The sequence below is a fragment of the Monodelphis domestica genome, chromosome 1 (genome assembly GCF_027887165.1).
Source record: "Monodelphis domestica isolate mMonDom1 chromosome 1, mMonDom1.pri, whole genome shotgun sequence".
NCBI classification, from domain to species: domain Eukaryota; kingdom Metazoa; phylum Chordata; class Mammalia; order Didelphimorphia; family Didelphidae; genus Monodelphis; species Monodelphis domestica.
In genome coordinates this window covers 388,791,480-388,806,550 of record NC_077227.1, presented here as the reverse complement: position 1 = coordinate 388,806,550, position 15,071 = coordinate 388,791,480, and the positions used below count along the sequence as shown (strand labels likewise).

Here is a 15,071-nt window from a genome sequence, read left to right as displayed (position 1 = left end):
ATACTATGCCTACAAGAGAATTGATTTATTTATCGATAGAAACTGGCTGGGGCCATCCACCTGGCCTGAGGCATATGCAGGTGTCATAAGTGGGAGAGAAGAGCCATAGCAATGAAACACTGAGTCTCCATTACTCTACATCACAAAGGTACACTGGTCAGGACTTACAGATTGTCATGTGGGTCGCCAACACGTCAGGGCTTATGATATGTGTTCTGGGGGAGGACGAATGGAAGAGGGGGTGACCTCAGAAGAGAGAGTGGGAGCGGGGTGTACAGTGTAGACAGGATCAGAGGTCAGTGGTATCCAGAGCTGCATTGACTTCACCGAATTTCAGCACCATCTTATCCTTTCCTTGATTTTTGCCTTTTCCTGATTCCAGCACCACGGTCAGCGGCTCTGCAACTTGTTTCTCCTAGGAAGGCAGAGGCCAGTTGCGGATGAAGAGTGAGGAAGGATTCCCATTCCCCTGACCTGCCCACTGAAGAATAGGCTAGAATATCCATGGTGGTAGCAGGATTGGGAAGGTGGGAGGCAGGATATTCAGACCCACAAAACCTAGTCCCCTACGAAGGCAATGCCTTAGAAACTAGAAGGACAGACCTGAGGATTCCAGTGATACCTAAGAATAGGGTGCATAGAAAGGGAGAGGGGACCTCCTAGGAACCAAGAAATGGGTCCCCGTGAACTGCCACACCTTGGCCCACCCCAAGGACCAAGGCTGGTGAGAATGGCTTTTCTTTCCATCATTTCTGTGCCCTTCTGACGTCACTCCAACACCCCAGCCCAAGGTGCTCAGTCAGGAACTCAGTCCATCAATGATTCCTTCATCAGATTAAACACAAGACTCTGGGCTCCAGGCTAAGAAGGAGCCAACAGGGGATGGGGGTTGACATGGGGGATGAAGATAGTGATAAAGAAGAGAATGATGTCTGCCCTTAGAGAACTCACAGGCTAGGTGAAGGGATATGCCTCAGAGTTCAAGAAGCTACAGTACAAGGGTGGAAAGACTAAATGTATAAAGAAGTGTAAACAGAAGGGCAGGGGTGGGCAGGGCTATCAGCCAAGGCTTACTGAGGGAGCAAGAATTTAAGCTGAACCTGGAAAGATGAAAGGGGAAAGATTTCAGCTGACCTAAATGGGTCATTATAAGCCTAGAGCAAAGGCAGGAAGGGAAGAAGAAGAACATATGCAGGCTTACCTTCCTCTAAGCAAAAAATATGATCTTTATTTATGGGAATCGAGTGTTTGTAACTCCAAGCCCATTTGAAATGTACAAGGAGAGCTTGCTACTAAAAGGAGGACTGCAGTGAGCTCTTCTGAAAAATAAAAATCTGTTTTATCAATTCTATGTTTTAAGAATAAAAATATTCTCAACATGAGGCTTGTATGTGTCCATGGTTTTCTGATCTGAAAATTTCAGGACTATCCTTGAGGTGGTTGGAGTTGACCTGAAGTACTGCCATCCTGCTTGGGTTCAACATCAAAGTGATTCAACCCTTCTGGAATTTTTCTATATCTCAGGGCCCCTGGCCTTCTAGGAGAGACACCTTATACACACACACACACACACACACACACACAGACTACCCTCTCACACACACTCATCAGACATCATATTCATCCCACAGGTATAACTACATACACCCACATTATCATATACACAATACATCATAGCATACAAACATGTCCTCATGTATCCCCCTTCTCTCCCTCTCCCTCTCCCCCCTCTCTCTATCACACACACGCACCACCTCATTCACAATAAGACATTAATAAATGCACCATAAGTCTCCTCTTCCCCATATATTTCAAACAGCCATTTCATCCAGGCACAAGCTAGGTTTGAATCCTGACTGCTATTTACTAGCTGTGTGACCTTAAGTCACTTCACTTTTCTGGGTTTATTTCATCATCTATAAAAGGAACAGATAGAAAAGGATCTCTAAGGTCCCTTCTAGTTTTGAGTCTATGATTCTATGACTATAAACTCCACTTCTCTAATTCTTTCACACACTCACAGAAGAGATCACACACACTAATATACGAAAGAATGAAAAACCATTTATTATGTACCATGCTGGGTTTTGAGATATAGAGCAGACAAATACATGCCAGGACCCTTGTCTTTCTTACTCATTATATAATCATATCACCCACACCCACACGTTCATACTCTCTTTCCTTTTCTCTCCTTCCCTCCCTCTGTTTCTCTCTTCCTCCCCTATCTTTCCACCCCCTCTTTCTCCCTCTCTTTCTCCCCCGACTATTGCTGGACTCTTTCCTGACTGAGACTTTTCCATTCCCTGATAAACAGTGGAACATTCGAAGGCCCCATGAGGAGCCCAAAGACTAAAACCTTGCACAGAATTCCCTTGGCTTCTCCCCAGTTGCAATCCTCCCCATCCCAAACATAGATTGTCAGAGCTAGAGGGAACCTCAGAGACCATCTAACCCAAAACCATCATTAAACAGAGAAGTAAACTGAGGCCCAGAACATATAAGAAACTTGCTCAAGGGATTCTCCACCTCTAGTGCCACAGAGATCCTGAGGGGTCCCTCCCTGGAGGTTCCCTAGAAGAGCAGCTCTGGGCCTGAAGAGAAAGGTCCATAGGGAGATGCTGGGGAGTCTGGTGGAGTGCAGTGGAAAGTACAATGGCTTGGGAGTAGAGCTTTCATAGCAGTCATAAAATTTAGAGCAGGAGACCTTGAGAAAACTCCTCTGTTGTTTTATAGATCAGGAAACTGAGTCCAAGAGAGGACTGATGATTTGTTACAAGCCATACAGCCAGGCTAAACAGTAAGCCAGGATATGACTTCAATTCCTTTGATTTAAAATTCAGGATATTAAGCCTGAGAATTGAAGCTAGGAAATCCATTGCCCAGGCCAAGCCCACCTGAAAGTAGAATCTTGGACTATAGAAATACATCTAAAATTGTTTGGGTTTTTTCCTTTCTTTGTTTCCTAGGATTTTAAAAAATACTACCCCAAGGGGGCAGCTGGGTGGCTCAGTGGATTGAGAGTCAGGCCTAGAGATGTGAGGTCCTGGGTTCAAATCTGGCCTCAGACACTTCCCAGCTGTGTGACTCTGGGCAAGTCACTTGAGACCCCCATTGCCTAGCCCTTACCACTCTTCTGCCTTGGAGCCAATACACAGTATTGACTCTAAGATGGAAGGTAAGGGTTTAAAAAAATATTACCCTTGTCTCAGCTACTCTAAAGGACCTGGAGTTAAAATACTTGGATCTAATCCATTTCCCTATTTGTAAAATGGGTAGGGGAATACTGACTTTTAATTTTGTTCTAACTACATTTCTTAGGACTTCTGTGGGGCATGTTCTTTGCAAATACTAAAGTTCTACATAAATGTGAGTTATTTAGTATGATAATTGTAGGAAAAGATCTGTCTGCATTTGGGCCAAATGGGTAGGAAGACAGAAGTGTAGAGGATCTAATCTCTTTGTTGATGAGTAGAGTGTAGCTGAGAATACAAAAGGAATGATGGTGTTATTGTGTAGGACTGAGAACTTGGATGTTATTGTGTAGGACTGAGAACTTGGACCTCTAACAGGTTCACCCTGAATACCAAGAACTTGAAGAACCTTTAGAATATAAAAGGTGAATTAGGAAAACCTTAGAACTGATTGTCACAGATAGAAGGGTTTTCAAGAAAATACAGAAAATCAAAACTATTAATAAACACATGAAAAAATGTTCTAAATCTCTTATAATCAGAGACATGCAAATCAAAACAACTCTGAGGTATCACCTCACACCTTGCAGATTGGCTAACATGACAGCAAAAGACAGTAATGAATGTTGGGACATTAATGCACTGCTGGTGGAGTTGTGAATTGATCCAACCATTCTGAAGGGCAATTTGGAGCTATGCCCAAAGGGCACTAAAAGACTGTCTGCCCTTTGATCCAGCCATAACACTGCTGGGCTTGTACCCCAAAGAGATCATAAGGAAAAAGACTTGTACAAGAATATTCATAGCTGTGCTCTTTGTGGTGGCAAAAAATTGAAAAATGAGGGGATGCCCTTCAATTTGGTATTGGCTGAACAAATTGTGGTATCTGTTGGTGATGGAATACTATTGTGCTCAAAGGAATAATAAAGTGGAAGAATTCCATGGGGACTGGAACAACCTCCAGGAATTGATGCAGAGCAAAAGGAGTAGAACCAGGAGAACAATGTATACAGAAACTGGTACACTGTGGTACAATCGAATGTAATGGACTTCTCTACTAGTGTCAGTGCAGTGATCCTGAACAACTTGGAAGGATCTATGAGAAAGAACACTATCCACATTCAGAGGAAAAACTGTGGGAGTAGAAACACAGAAGGAAAACAACTGCGTGAATACATGGATCAAATGGATACGGTTGGGGATGTAGACTGTAAATGAACATCCTAATGCAAACACCAACAACATGGAAATAGGTTTTTATCAAGGACATATGTAATATCTAATGAAATTGCATGTCACCTATGGGAAGGGTAGGGGAAGGGGAGGGAGGGAAATAATATGAGTCTTGTAACCAAGGAATAATGTTCTAAATTGACTATAAAATAGTTTTAAAAATAAAAATAAAATAAAATATAGAATATCAGTTTTAGGGAGATCTAAATGGAGCATATAACTCAGAGGACCTCAGAGTTCATCTAGTTCAAATCCTCTATTTGACAGATGAGGAAACTGAGGCACCATCTTGCATTGCTGTTATTTGTGAATGGGGGCTTAACCCTCTACTAGAACAATAGATCTCTCATAGAAAGAACTGTGAGCCATTTCTCCCTTTGTATTTTCCCCAGGGAAAAGCCAAGGTCTTTCTCATAGTAGACATTAAATAACTGTTTGTTTAATTGAATTGAATAATGATGGTGATGGCGATCATTGAGGGGGATGATGATGGGGAAGATTTCGATCATGAGAGTTTTAATGACTGACTGCAAAAGTGCCTGCTGGATCCCTGAGGAATTAGTCACTGGGCCAGTTCTGAGTGAAGAAAACCTTTGCATCTTTCCTCCCTGAGTTCCCAATAGACCAACCCTACATGGAGTCATACAGAGTAGGGATGTTCTCACCTCCCTACTCTTCTCACCTTGTGATTCTTCTGGAGGTCTGTTTCCATATCCATGGTCATGTGCTCATCTGCATTCACCTTGTTCTCATCCAGGGAGTTGACGCTAGAAGAGAAGACTGAGCTCCAGGGGAGGCAAACAAGACCCCTAGCCTGGGGTAAGAAGCAGTGATGGGATCCCCTTGACCCAAAGGACCCCAGGATTTCTCCCAGAGATGGTATCTCCTCAAGCCCAGTCCTTGACAAGGCCAGGTAAGCTCTAGAGCCCACTTGAAAGCTCCTCAGGAGGAATAAGTCAGGGATAAGGTGATTTGTTCAGGCAAGAAGGACCGGAGGAGGGGTGCTCACCTGGCAACATCATCTTCATTATGGGGGGTAAAAGATTCAAAGTCCAGATCCATTGAAGACAAATTGAGCATGGGGTTGGCTCTGGAGGAATCAGAAAAGGTGAGAGCTTGGAAAGACGTCTGGGTTAACTACCTCTAAGCTCCTTTCCAGTATTAAATCTATGATCTTACTGAAGCCTCCCCAAATGTAAGAATCTCCTTGTTAGATAGCTTTCCAGCTTCTCTGCTTGAGCATCTACAGTGACAAGCAATCTACTATCTTGTGAATGAATTCTTCACATGATAATGGTAATAGAACAATTGAAAGTTAGGTCTGGAAGGAAACTAATGCACTTCACCCCTGCCTTTTCCATGACTATTCACAGTATGCATTTGTGAAAAGAACACTAGACTCAAGTCAGAGGACCCACGTTCAAACCTTGACTCAGAAGCTTATTGCCTGCCTGACCTTGAATAGGTTACTTGGCTTCCTCAAGCCTCAGTTTCTTCATCTATAAAATGAAGAAATTGGCTTCCATAGCTCTGTGATTTCCCTTCCAACTCTAGATCCATGATTCTGTCATCTTCCTCTAAAAGATCCACCCAAAATGGTGGAAGGTTTTCTGTCATCCCTTGGACATTTGATAGGAACCAGAGATACTGATTTACCCAAAGTCACCATGGCAGTAAGTGGCAGGGCTATGACTTGAATCCAGATTTCCTGGTTATCCATTCAATGCTCTTTGTACTATGCCAAGGTGTTTCAGTTCCACTTAGTGGAATTCCTCCCTTGTATAGAGTCAAAATCTGCCTCTCCATAGAACAAATCTTAACCTTCTTCCCCATGATCACCCCTTGAATATTTGAAGGCAGCTATAAATCTCTTTTCCAAGCTAAACATCCCCAGTTCTTTAAATAGACTCTCTTACAGCGAGATCTCTAGTCCTGTCCCATTCTTGGTCATCTTCCTCTATGGGAGCTCTAGTTTAAAACCTAGAACATTTTAGAGCTGGAAGGGACTTTCAATATCATCTGATCCATCACCTTCTTTCCATAAATAAGGAGTTCCAAGAAAAGGAAAGGACTAGCCCTAAATCACACAGACATGATATAGCAGCCCAAGCCTCTGATATGGAGGCATTCAAGACCTTGGTATAAACCCTGGTTCTAGGGTTTGCTCCCAGAGACTCTTAGGGGAATTCATTTAATCTTTTAGAACCCCAGGTGCTCATTTGTAAAATAAGGATAATTCTCATACTTAGCCCTTAGTTGTTTTTTTTAATATACAAAGTGGGGATAATAATACCTGCACTACCTACTTCAAAGGGTTGTAGAGAAATCAGTTTAAAAATATTTAAAGGGGGTGTGTGTGTTTCAAGTCTCTCTGTATCAATCTCTTCTATAAAGCAAATTTAGCTCTAAATGCTTTGATTTTATTATTCCACTTGGAGTCAGGACTAAAATTCAGGTTCTCCAATTCAAAATTAGGGGATCTTTCCACCATGTTGCATGCTGGATTTGGACTGAGTGAGGAAGAGCTGGATTTGAATCCTACTACCTCTGACTTACTAGATGTGTGACAGTAGGTAAGTCATTTGACTTCTCTGAACTTTAGTTTCTTCATCTATAAAATGAGGGTAATAATAGTACCTACCTCCCAAGTTTGTAGTGAGAATCTAAAAAAATGTTTATAAAGCACTTTGCAATCATAGCACCATAAAAATATCTGTTATTATTATGCCTCAGAATATAGCTTCCAGAACTGAATGATTTCTCTTCGCCTCTTCTTAATGCTAAGAATAAGAATAGCTAGCATTTATATAGCAATTTGATGTTTTTTTAAGCACTTTACATGTTATTTCCTTTGATTCTCACTATAATTGAGAGAAATTGGTGGGGAGAGGGAGAAGGAAGAGAGAGACAGAGACAGAGACAGACAGACAGGCAGAGACAGTGAGATATGCTATTATCATTATTATCCCCATTTTATAGATGAGGAAACTGAGACTGAGGAGGTTGTAACTATCCAGGACCAAATAGCTAAATAAGTGCTTGGGAACTTGGGTCTTTCTGACTCCAAGTCCATCATTTTATCCACTGAGTCACCTAGTCAACAATCCTTATTAACCTTTCTTCTATCTACTTTAGGGCCAGGAGAGGAAACACTTTAAACAATTCTCACCCCCCACCCTGAACCCTATCTCTACCATCACCCAGTTAATCCAGGACTGCTGCTCACTTCTCAGAATTAAAGAGGTTTGTCCCAGGGATCACAGGGCCCTGCAGGTTGAGTCCAGCTCTTGCCTTCTTGGCCTCTTTAGCAGCCTTCACAGCTCTAAGCTTCCTCTTGTAGCTGGGGAACAGGAGAGAAAGGAGCTGGGTCACAAGCAGCTGGTGGAGGTGTGGTGGCAGAAAAGTGGGGCAGAGGGTCTCTATTTGCAGAGACAGGGAACAATTAGAACCCAGTATTCTCAAGGCTGCAGGTCCCAAGGTACCTCTTCCTAGTACAGACCAGCGCTGTAGTCATGATGATGATAAGAATGATTAAGGCAATCCCTAGGCCCACAATGATGCTGAGCAGCTCCTTCTCCTTGTCTTGCTTTGTCTCCTCCCCAGAGCCCTGGAAGATTAGAAGCACCTTGCCATTCATGCCCATTCCCCATTCCCCATCTTCCTCCCACTCTCATCCTATCCACTATATCTTCTCCTCTCCCACTAATTCCAATCCCCCACAACCCTCCTCTACTCCTCAGTTCCCATCACCTACTCCTTTGCTCTCCCCCAGCTCTTATCTCCCCTTTTCTGCCCCTTTATAGCTTCCACCCACACCCCTCTTCTCTCTCCCTGTCTAAAAGTACTCACAATCACCACCAATCCAAGCCGTAGCAATGTGGCTAACACCTCCTGGTCACTCTGGATACATCTAGCCAAGAGAAGACCTGTTAGACTCCTGCTCAGGACTGGAGAATCCCCTAGTCCCTTGGGCATCCCATCCTAGAGGCCAGAAAAACCTGTTTCCCCTCTTCTCCACAAATACACAGCCACCCATTCCACTCAGTCACCCGTGCCACTCACATGTTGAGATCACTGAGGGTCAGGGCTGTTCCATTGCTGAACACAAAGTAAGCATCCATATAAGACAAGCCCTTAGCTCTGAGAGATCTGTAGACAGAAGGTGAGAATATGAGGAAGGAGTCAAAGGATTCTAGAACCTAAATATGGGAAGGGCTCTGCTAGAAAAAGTCTGGTGTAGGAAAGCTCACTACCTTCCAAGGCAGCCAGCCAATGCCTGTCTTATTTGTTAGGAAATCTTCCTTCTTTCTAGTTTTAAGCTACCTCTCTTTTACCCATGGTTCCTAGCTCTGGCCTAAGGGGCCAGATTGAATCCCTTTACCTCACTGAGGCCCTTCAAACACATTGTGACAGCTCTCATACCCCAATCCTTCATGCCAGTCATCTTCAAGTTTAACTTCCCCAGTTCCTTCAACTAATGCTTGAATGGTCTCTATTCCTCTCACCATTCTGATTGCCCTCTTCTATACATGTTCCAATTTGTCAAGGTCTTTCCTAAAATATAAATCCCAGAATTGAAGACAATCCAGATGGGTTCTAGCCAGGGCAGAAGACATCAGGACAATAGCCTCTCTCTTTCTGGTCAGGTTGCCTCTATTAATCTATCTGAAGATGGAATTTATTTGTTTTCCCTTTCACATGTCACACTATACTGGGACCTTGAAATCCATCAAAGAAGATTCTCCTCCCAACCAGGCTTTTTTCATATAGATGGTTACCAAACCATGCTTCTTTATTCTGCCTTATATTGGTTATTGATGCTGATGCTTTATGTCCATGGTGGGACTATGAGCATCCTGAGGGCAAGGACTATTTGACAATATTGGCAAACATTCCTCTAAGGAAGAGACTCTTGTCCCCAGAGCTAGATTAGGAACTATGGAGGCATCTAAAGACCCCTGAGGGTCTTCAGGGAGCAGGCCAGTAAATTAAGTGCCTTGTAGGTAATAGAATATCTCAAGGACTCACAACTAAGAGAGACTCCAGGAGGCAACATGTAAGGTTAGAGGCCTCTTTCCTTCAAGTGAAGGAATTGGGCTTTCAAAGGCATCTTGTCTCTTGTGGGAAACTTTTTTTAACATTATTTTATTTGGTCATTTCCAAACATTATTCATTGGAGACATCTTTGGGAAACCCTTGAAGCAGAGTTTTATAACATCCATGGCTTTTGGGTAAGCCAGTGAAGCTGATGCTGCAAGGAGAGATTTGGCTAGTCCATGGTTCATGGGAAGAGAAATTCAGGATTTTAGTGGATTCTAAGTTCAGTGGTAGCCAAGAAACCCTCCATTAAAGTTTCCCTAGAGGATTGTGTCTGGATCTCACCTTTGCCTTCTAAAAGCAGGTAGGTGGTGCAAAAAAGAGAGCACTGCATATGGAGAAAGGACAGACCTTAGTCAAATCAAACTTCTGACACTTACTAGCTGTTTGACACTGGACTAGTCACTTAATCTCTGTCTGCCTCTTTTTAGCCATCTGCAAAATGGGAATCAAAAAAAGTGCTTCTCAGGATTGTTGTGAGGAGCAAATGACAGAATATTTATAAAGTACTTAGCACAGTGCCTAGCACATAGTATTTGCTTAACAAATGCTTGTTTCCTTCCTTGGTTTCTTCACTACCACACCTTGCCTTCTAGTGTATTCACTGTGTATTGGCTCCAAGGCAGAAGAGTGGTAAAGGCTAGGCAATGGGGGTCAAGTGACTTGAGCATCTGAGGCCAGATTTGAACCTAAGACCTCCTGTCTCTAAGCCTGGCTCTCAATCCACTGAGCTACCCAGCTGCCCCCTAGTGTATTCATTTTTGACCATGATCTATCCTGTCTAGTGGAATGTCAGTCTCTGGAGCTCATTCAGTTAGTGGTTTGTTCAACAAATATGTGCTGAATGAATGAATTTTAGGATACTTTTTTAAAAACCCTTTTCTTTCTGCCTTAGAATAGATATGAAGAATTAATTCTAAGACAGAAGAGCAATAAGGGCTAGGCAATTGGGGTTAAGTGACTTGCCCAAAATCACACAGCTAGGAAACATCTGATCATATTTGAACCCAGGACTTCTCAACTCCAGGCCTGGTACTCTATCCACTATGCTGCCTATGTAATTAGAACAGTCTCAGACAAGAACAGATGAGCTCTGGAATTAACCATTTCCCTTCCATGGAGATCTTCAAAAAGAAGATTTCCAGTTAATAATGCAAAGAGGATTTCTTTCAAGGCATGGGTTGGACTAAATAGACTCATAGTTCTAAGGTTCTATGACACTTTAAAATAAAGGCCACAGCATGAGAACATTAGAAGAACATTATACACAGAGACTGATACACTGTGGTACAATCGAATGTAATGGACTTCTCCGTTAGTGGCAATTCAGTGATCATGAACAACCCAGAGGGATACAGGAGAAAGAACACTATCCACATTCAGAGGAAGAACTGTGGAAGTAAAAACACCAAAGAAAAAACAACTGCTTGATTGCATGGGTTGAGGGGAATACAATTGGGGTTATAGACTCTAAATGAACATCCTAATACAAATACCAACAATATGGAAATGGATTCTGATCAAAGACACATGTAATACCCAGTGGAATTGTGCATCGGCTATGGGAGGGGAGGGGAGAGGAGAGGGTGGAATAGAAAATGATTTTTGTAACCAGGGAATAATGTTCAAAATTGACCAAATTTTAAAAAAATTTTAAAAATTTTAAAGAAAGATAAAATAAAGGCCACAGGACTACTAGTCCCACAATGGATCACATACCTGACATAGAGTCAAGAAGACCTGTGTTCAAAACTGACCTCTCATACTCACTGGCTGTGTGATCCTGGGCAAAACACTTAATCTCCGTTTGCCTCAGTTTCCTCGATTGTAAAATATGGATAATAATAGCACCCACCTTACAGAGTTTTTGTGGGGGTCAAATGAGAAAAGAATTATTTTTGTGATTGTAAAGTTCTTAGCACAGGTCCTGGCACCTAGTAAGTGCTATATAAGTGTTAGTTCTTGTTATTATAGTTATTCATAGGATTTAGAGTTAGAAGGGAGCTTGAAGACTAGCTTCAAATCTATGATCCCACAATTCCAGTCCAGTTCTCTCATTTTATAGGTAAAAAATGGAGACTGAGTGAGATAAAGTAATTTAACCAAGGAACACACAAGTATTATGTAGTAGAGCTATGATTTGTATTTAGATAGTTTGACTCCAGAACTTACATGTTCTTACATGATGGAAATTATAAAGAGAGATATTTAGGGTTCAATTTACAAAAGAACTTTCAAGCAATCAAAACTATCCCAAAGTGGAATGGGTGCCTTCAGGAGGTAGTGAGTTCTGGGAGCAGCTAAGTGGCTTAGTGGATTGAGAGCCAATCCTAGAGATGGGAGATCCTGGGTTCAAATGTGACTGTGGACATTTCCTGTGTGACTCTGGGCAAGTCACTTAACCCCCATTGCCTAGCCTTTATTGCTCTTCTGCTTTCCAAATAATACATAAATATTGTGTTCTGAGATGGAAGGTAAGGCAAAAGAAGAGAAGCAGGAGGAGAAGGAGGAAGAGGAGAAAAAGGAGGAGAAAGAGGAAAAAGAACAACAAGAAGAACAAGCAATAAGAAAGAAGAGGAGGAGGAGGAGGAAGAGGAGGAGGAGGAGGAGGAGGATTAGAAGAAGAAAATGGTGAATTCCCATCCCTGGATGTCTTTAAGCAAAGGATTACTGATCACTTTTCTGGGATGTTGGGGAGAAGTCTTGCTTAAGTCCAGGTTAGATAGACTGTGTATGCTTCTGGCACTTCTGAAGTTCCTCTACCTCTGATATTCTGTGATGATGCATTCCCTATGTCTAGAGAAAAGGGCTCTCAGAAAAGTTCCTGAAGTTAATGCTGAAGAGACTAGTTTGGACTACAATGGCCACCTTGGAAGCAAACTGGAACCCAACTTATAAGGAATGAATCCTGCCCCAAAATGAATGATTTTAAGGTGGGAAGGGCCAAACTTTTCCATGGGTAGAGGCCTGAAAGAAGCAGTGATTGATGTTTAATGAATATCCTAGTCTTAGGATGAGGATCACCATCTCCCCCAATCCCATCTCCGTTCCCCTTCCACCACCTGTCCTTCCTATACACCATCCCCTATTCTATGTTCTAAGCCCTCACCTGGAGGTTGAGTCATCAATGTCCTTGATGCTCACAATGTAGACTGTAGTCCTTGTTGCTTCCATCAGGGCACTACAAATCAAGCAGAGACCAGGAGAGATAAAAGGGGCCAATATCCCCTTTATCTCTCCAGGTCTAGCCCTGGTCCCAGCTCACAGGCTGAGAGCCACTTTGACTAGAGTCTAGTCACTAGACCCTGAGTGGTCTGAACCACTTCCCAATTCTAGCAGTACCAGGCTCAGGGGTAGGCACAGAGCCAAAAAGGGCCAAAACTAGGGATGGACACGGAAACAAGGGCATGTCTGAAGCAGGGTTAAGAACAGAGATAGGGGTTGGGAGAGAGCCACAGAAGTAAGGGCAAGGATAAGGACAGGGACTGGCTTTGAGACATGGGTATATCAAGGGCTACTCATGGTTGGGCACACAGAGGCAGGACCCTGTTTCCCTCCTTGGGGCCTTCTCCCAAGAATCCCTGAGATTGAAGACTGGCCCCAGATCATACATTCTGATACTATCAACATTTTTTCCCACTTCTGCCGCTTCTGATGAAAACTGAAGCCGTAGGCGATATCTCTGGTCCACAGTGAAGATCTATAAAAGATTAGGAAAGAGAAGATTGTGACCCTGAAGAGTAGTGGAGGCTGAGCACTTGAAAAGATGGCAGCTGGGGAGGTATTAGAAAGCTAGCAGGTCAAATGAGAAGAAGGCAAAAGGGCCTGAGGGCTCATATACTCACATTCAGGGAGGTGTTGGCTGACAGAGGAGGGTCCTTACTAGGGTTATCTTGGGCTCTGATTCTTAGCTGGTAGGTTCCCTGGCGGGAACTGTCAAGGGAAGTCACGACCCTAGAGAAAGTCAGGATTAGGGCTAAAGACTCCCCTCCATCATACTCAGAAAACCCCCCCTTCACATCTTCCCTTCCTGCTCTGTCCTTTTTCCCCCAAGAATCATAGACTTTTAAAGCTAGAAAGGACCTCAGAAGTGACTGGGTCTGGTACCCTACCCAATGAAGGAAAATTTTATGGCCTCCTCAATAGATACCCTAGCTTCTGCTTGGATATTTGCAGGACCCTCACTACCTACCAAAGTAACCCCAAACCACAGGTCAGATTTGGAAGAGACCATAGAAATCATCTAGGCCAACTCATATCTCTAAAATATTCCCCTGAAAGTGACCATTCAGCCTTCACTGGAAGACCTCCAGTCCTCCATGACCAATAACCACCCCACCATTCCACAGTTGGAAAGCTGATTATTCCTGCCCTAAAACAAGGCCACTCAGCTTCTCTTCGATTCCCAACTTCGAGACCCTCTGCCCCAGGTTACTCTATGATGCCTGTGTATATGTTGCCCTCATGTGAATCCTTGATCCGGAACAGGCCGTCAAGAGGGACTCTGGAGTTATCATTGTTGATGAATTCTATCCCATCAATGGAAAAGGAAAGGACTGCATTGACCCCATCATCCTTATCTGTGGCCTGTGAAAAGGAGTCTGAGATAGTAGCCTAGAATGGGGCTTGTTAGTCCAAGCCCTAGAAATTCTGGTGAGTATGGGGAGGACAGTGGCCAGATAATCAGTTTCATGATTCCCCCAGACCTGAAAGAGAATCTAAAGGTCATTAAATTATTAATTTTTAATATGAAAAAGGGAAATGACTTACTGAAATTATATAGGAAATCAATGGAAGAGGGGAACTGGAACTCAGGTCTTTTGACTCCTAGGTGGAAATTCTTTCTAACTCATCATTTAACCTTCTAGATAACATGTCTAATGGTTGAACTCACAGGTCCTAAGAGGAGGCCTCTTACCTTAAACAAAGCCACCTGCTGATTTGGAGAAAGGGCTTCTGGTACAATCACTAGAGGGAAGAGACAGGATGAGTAAAATCAGCAGATGCCAGATCTCAAGAACAAGATGCAAGCGGCATTAGGAGAGCAAAGGAATGGGGATGGGAAGATAGTGGTATGGCTAGGAACCAGACTTGTGATTTCATTAATACAGAGGAGATTCCCTCTATCAATGTAGGTCCATACCTACTCTGCCCTTTAAAATCTCATAGAACTTGGGGAAAAAATGTGTCTTCTTAAGTGTCTTCTCCAGAGTCACATAGTTGTTGGAGTATATGTTGGAGGAAGAACTTGCACACAGATCTTCCTGACTTACAAGATTGGGGGGGGGGGCACAGGCAGGGGGATAGGGAAGGATTTCAAATTTGGCTCCTCATCTGAGTTCTCTGGTCTTGGACTAATGCAGTTGAGGTCACTCCTCGAAATAGAAGAGATCCAGATATAGAGAGGTCCGAGGAACAGAGAAAGGAAAGGGGTTATTCCTCACCAAATGTCTCATTCAAAGGCAGGAATTCAGGTGGATGGTCATTCACATCCAAGATGGTGATGGGTAGAGTCTCTGCAAAAGCAGAAGAGAGGAACTCAGTCCT

General features: G+C 43.1%; 1 protein-coding gene across 3 annotated transcripts in view; it reads right to left on the bottom strand.

Moving 5' to 3' along the window:
* Positions 1-10: 10 nt before the first annotated feature.
* CDHR2 (cadherin related family member 2) overlaps positions 11-15,071 on the bottom strand; it is a 63,137-nt gene continuing 48,076 nt past the window's right edge. For all 3 annotated transcript variants that reach the window (XM_007474114.2, XM_056811643.1, XM_056811644.1), the window contains 13 exons: positions 14,969-15,040; positions 14,443-14,492; positions 13,960-14,111; positions 13,370-13,478; positions 13,136-13,224; positions 12,634-12,705; positions 8,490-8,576; positions 8,277-8,337; positions 7,910-8,034; positions 7,654-7,767; positions 5,437-5,517; positions 5,110-5,194; positions 11-415 (listed from right to left, as the gene is read on the bottom strand). In XM_007474114.2, the coding sequence (XP_007474176.1) occupies positions 290-415; positions 5,110-5,194; positions 5,437-5,517; positions 7,654-7,767; positions 7,910-8,034; positions 8,277-8,337; positions 8,490-8,576; positions 12,634-12,705; positions 13,136-13,224; positions 13,370-13,478; positions 13,960-14,111; positions 14,443-14,492; positions 14,969-15,040 (1,223 nt within the window). In that variant the 3' untranslated portion in view covers positions 11-289. The remainder of the gene's footprint in view (positions 416-5,109; positions 5,195-5,436; positions 5,518-7,653; positions 7,768-7,909; positions 8,035-8,276; positions 8,338-8,489; positions 8,577-12,633; positions 12,706-13,135; positions 13,225-13,369; positions 13,479-13,959; positions 14,112-14,442; positions 14,493-14,968; positions 15,041-15,071) is intronic.